Source organism: Volvox carteri, assembly GCF_000143455.1.
Source record: "Volvox carteri f. nagariensis unplaced genomic scaffold VOLCAscaffold_418, whole genome shotgun sequence".
NCBI classification, from domain to species: domain Eukaryota; kingdom Viridiplantae; phylum Chlorophyta; class Chlorophyceae; order Chlamydomonadales; family Volvocaceae; genus Volvox; species Volvox carteri.
The window spans coordinates 4167-7736 of record NW_003307947.1 but is presented as its reverse complement, the minus strand read 5'-3'; the positions used below and the strand labels follow the sequence as shown (position 1 = coordinate 7736).

Genomic DNA, 3570 nt, shown 5'->3' with positions numbered 1-3570 from the left:
AAACATATAACAGCCCCGACCCTCCCTCCCATCTTACCTCTCCAAGCGAGCCCAATTCCTCCTTACGGTGGCCACCCGCCTCCATTCCCGGCTGGATGTCAGCCAAGGATAACTAAAGCTAGTTCAGCGACAGTGAGTGGCGGTGAGTTCTATTTTAACGTTGCTACAAGGCATACTAAAATATAACACAAATCCCTTATCCCAATGGAAGCTGTTCCGAATTCCTTCTCACTTGAAGCGGTTCCGATTAGCAACAATACTTGGCCCATATCGTGCTCGACTGAGTTGGGAGTTATGGCTACATGCTTTGGTCTTTCGTAATGAAGATATGTTTTTGATGGAGAGGACATTGAAGCCATAATAGCCAAAGCCGTACATGAGCGGTTATGTCAGCCAATGGCATGGAAACCTCGTCGGTTGTAATTTTATTTAGTAAACCTGACACGGTTTTAAATGATTTGAGCCGACTTTCGGATATTGTGGCATGGACCCACTACATTGGCGGACCTGGTCGACCATGTCGATCGGCGTCGGCCTCGGGTAACCTTGCCTATGTACTTTTTTGTTCATGAACTATATTCTACTTTGTGCTTGAACAATTGGCGTTCCTTTGGGCCATGACCATGACTACCAATGGTCATGTTACATCGGAGCACCAATACAGGTGGCAAACACCTAAACTAACCTAAACCTCACTGATGATGCATTCACCAGTTATATTCATGCTTCCCAATGTGCTTTCGGGGCTGCACGTCAAAAACAACCTCGTCCAGACCACTGTCCCGTAGCTGCTGAGCCTTGGGCGCTACACGTCTCTGGACTGCCAAATGGCCATAGGTAGAGAGCAAATCATAAGGACAAATAATGCCTCCCTACACTCATATTTGATGGCAAACATGTTAACTAACCTCGTCATAACATTTCACACACTCAGCGCGCATATCTGTGCCTAATTATGGCACTTTCAAGGTTGCACATTTATCAAGCTTCTAGCTGGCGAGTAACCTGTCCAGACAACTGCCCCGTAGCTACCGAGCCTGACGAGTTACACGTCTCCGGACTGCCATAGGGAATACAGAGATTGCCTGGTGTAATTTTAGCAAACTAAAGTACACCAGATCTCTATAGAAAATCTTTATTTAAATTGTATATTGGATCTAGTTATACTAGTTGTAATAGACCCAATATACAATTTAAATAAAGAGGAAATATTATGAAATAGCATTTTATATAAAAAGAGATAGTTTGATTTTTAGCCCTCGGTGCAGAGCTGTTTCAAACCCCATCACACCTCCTTTCTTTAGGTGCCGTGTGTTCCTCCACTTGGTCTTAGTGGCGCCGTGCAGCTTATCAAAGACGAGGTCCTCCGTGACCTTTTCGTGCCTCTTCATGCCCACCAGAGAAGCAACTTTATCAACCCCCCCAAAGTCTGCAACGATCTTTGCCAGGCACGGCTTCAAGTTCTGCAAAAGCACAAACAACAATGCACTGTGGTGTAGATCTGCGCTAGATCTGGCGGCATGCACTGTGGTGTGGATATCTGGTTTCTCCCTCTAGGACATGGTGCTTGTTCGATGAAGAATGTCAATCAGCCAGTGGATAGGAATAGATTGTACACCATGAAACCCCACCCACACACCCACCTTGATGTTTTCGAAGATGCTCGTAGCAAGGAAGTCATCCCGGAAGTCATCAAGAATGCGGTCTGTAGGGGTGGTGCTGGTCCTGCAGCAGCGCATGCTGGACCGCTTGGGCTTCTTTGCACGACCCCTGCCACCCCCGCACATAGCTGCCAGGCCGGCGGAGAGGCGCTGAAGCTCCACAGGCTTGAGCGGCTTGGGCCCCTCCTTCAGGACGGTCACAAGTTGATCTGTGAACACCGTGGCAGCCTGCCGCCTTGGATCGGTGAAGTCCTCCCCACATAGACCGCCCACGTCGCAGAGCTTCTCACAGACCTCGTAGGCACGAAGGAAAGTACCCTCGTTGCTTGCAGACAGGGTGTACTGGGATGGCCAGCTAAGGATGGCCGCCAGGACACGGCCGGCCTCATTGTTCAGCATAAGGCCGTGTGAATTAGCATGCTGTTTTTATGCATCGGTGAAGATGCTGAGGTAGGTGTCAGGGTCAGGTGCGACCTCCACAGCAGCTTCTATGGCTGCATCATCGTCGGTCCTGGGCCGTTTTTTCTGCACTGCAAGGAGGAAATGGGTTGGGATCGATCCCAGATATCTGTTGCCTTTGCATGCATTCATTTTATTTGCCGACATTGACATGGAGCAAGGCATCCCGTGAAAATGCACGTGATTGCAAACATGAACCTAAGAGAAACACTTGTAACCCAGATCGCGTCAAACAGTATAATTTGGAAAATTGGAATGAGAGAAATGGTCTGCGGTAACCGTATGAAGGGAAATGAATGGTTTGACCCGATCTGGACCCGGTCATACCTTATTGCGGACTGCACCCTCGGCGGCAGCGGCTTTCCTCTTTGTCGCAGCATGCATAGTAGCAATACGTGCTGATTGTCGAGGGTGTCCTTCTTCAGCTCCTCGTTGTGAGCGCTGTTTTGGCAGACGAGATGGAGGCTTGCTTGAAGGCCTGGCGACCTGTAGTCCAAGGCTTGCTAGCTTCTTTAAATTCCTCTGGATGATGAGAGCTCTCTCTTCTTCAAGTGTGTTCCTCAACGACCGTTCTGGGGACACAGACCTCGAGGACCCCTGTCCGCTATTTGGACTATTCTGCCTGGATGTCATCTACAAAATATGAGCACATCGGCTTCGATTCGTTGGTACTGTCCAATTCTGCGAAGTTAAGACCAGGATTCAGCATAATTTTCAAGATGCCGTACACTTCCGGACCAGGGTCCGGAATTGCACGGCATTTCACCTCTTGCTGCCCAGAAGTCATGTGAACATTTGGACAATTTGCAGCACCAATAAGAAATGTCACTGGGTTTAGCACTATGTGATTGCTGTGAAAATGGCACCATCTGGTACCTTTATGCAGATACGCGACCTGTACTTACAGAAGAGACAAATAGGCCAACACCTTAAACGTGAAGTGTTTAACTTTGCGTGTGAAACCTTCATAGTGCCGCACCGGAGAAACCTTCATAGTTATTGTCGATGGCATTGAGTGGGTTGCTACAGTGCCAAGGCGCAGCAAGCCAGACGATCTCGTATCAATGAGATTCTCGGCTGGCAATGAGGTGAATACTGTGCCAGGTTGTTGCTGAGAAGTGTTCGGCGCGCAAACAGATTGTCTCCGTCCTCACAGGTGGAGAGGACGCTTGTCGGAATGCTTGGTAGTGGTGCCAAGGAGGAGAGCCTGAAGAGGTACATCCGTAGCCTCCCTGAGCACAGCAGCGGGTTGTGTACCATGCCAGGGGTCCCTGCACGCAGCACGGCTTTGTCTGAGCATGCCACTTCAAGCTTTGCGCTTCACCTCTGTGCCGCCAGTGTCATCACATCACAGGCAGCCAGCACGGCTGACAGGACAACGGTGGGTTTCCAGCTCCAGGGCTGGGCGGGGAGCGATATGCATGGGCACCTTTACAAACAGATTGTGTAT

General features: G+C 49.5%; 1 protein-coding gene across 1 annotated transcript; it reads right to left on the bottom strand.

The window, feature by feature from the left end:
- Positions 1 to 1226: 1226 nt before the first annotated feature.
- On the bottom strand, positions 1227 to 2504 carry VOLCADRAFT_101158 (uncharacterized protein; the record flags this gene model as incomplete). Its single annotated transcript, XM_002959608.1, has 3 exons — positions 1227 to 1463; positions 1644 to 2081; positions 2448 to 2504. 3 exons carry the CDS (start codon positions 2502 to 2504, stop codon positions 1227 to 1229), a joined length of 732 nt encoding a protein of 243 aa, XP_002959654.1.
- Between the last annotated feature and the right edge of the window lie 1066 nt (positions 2505 to 3570).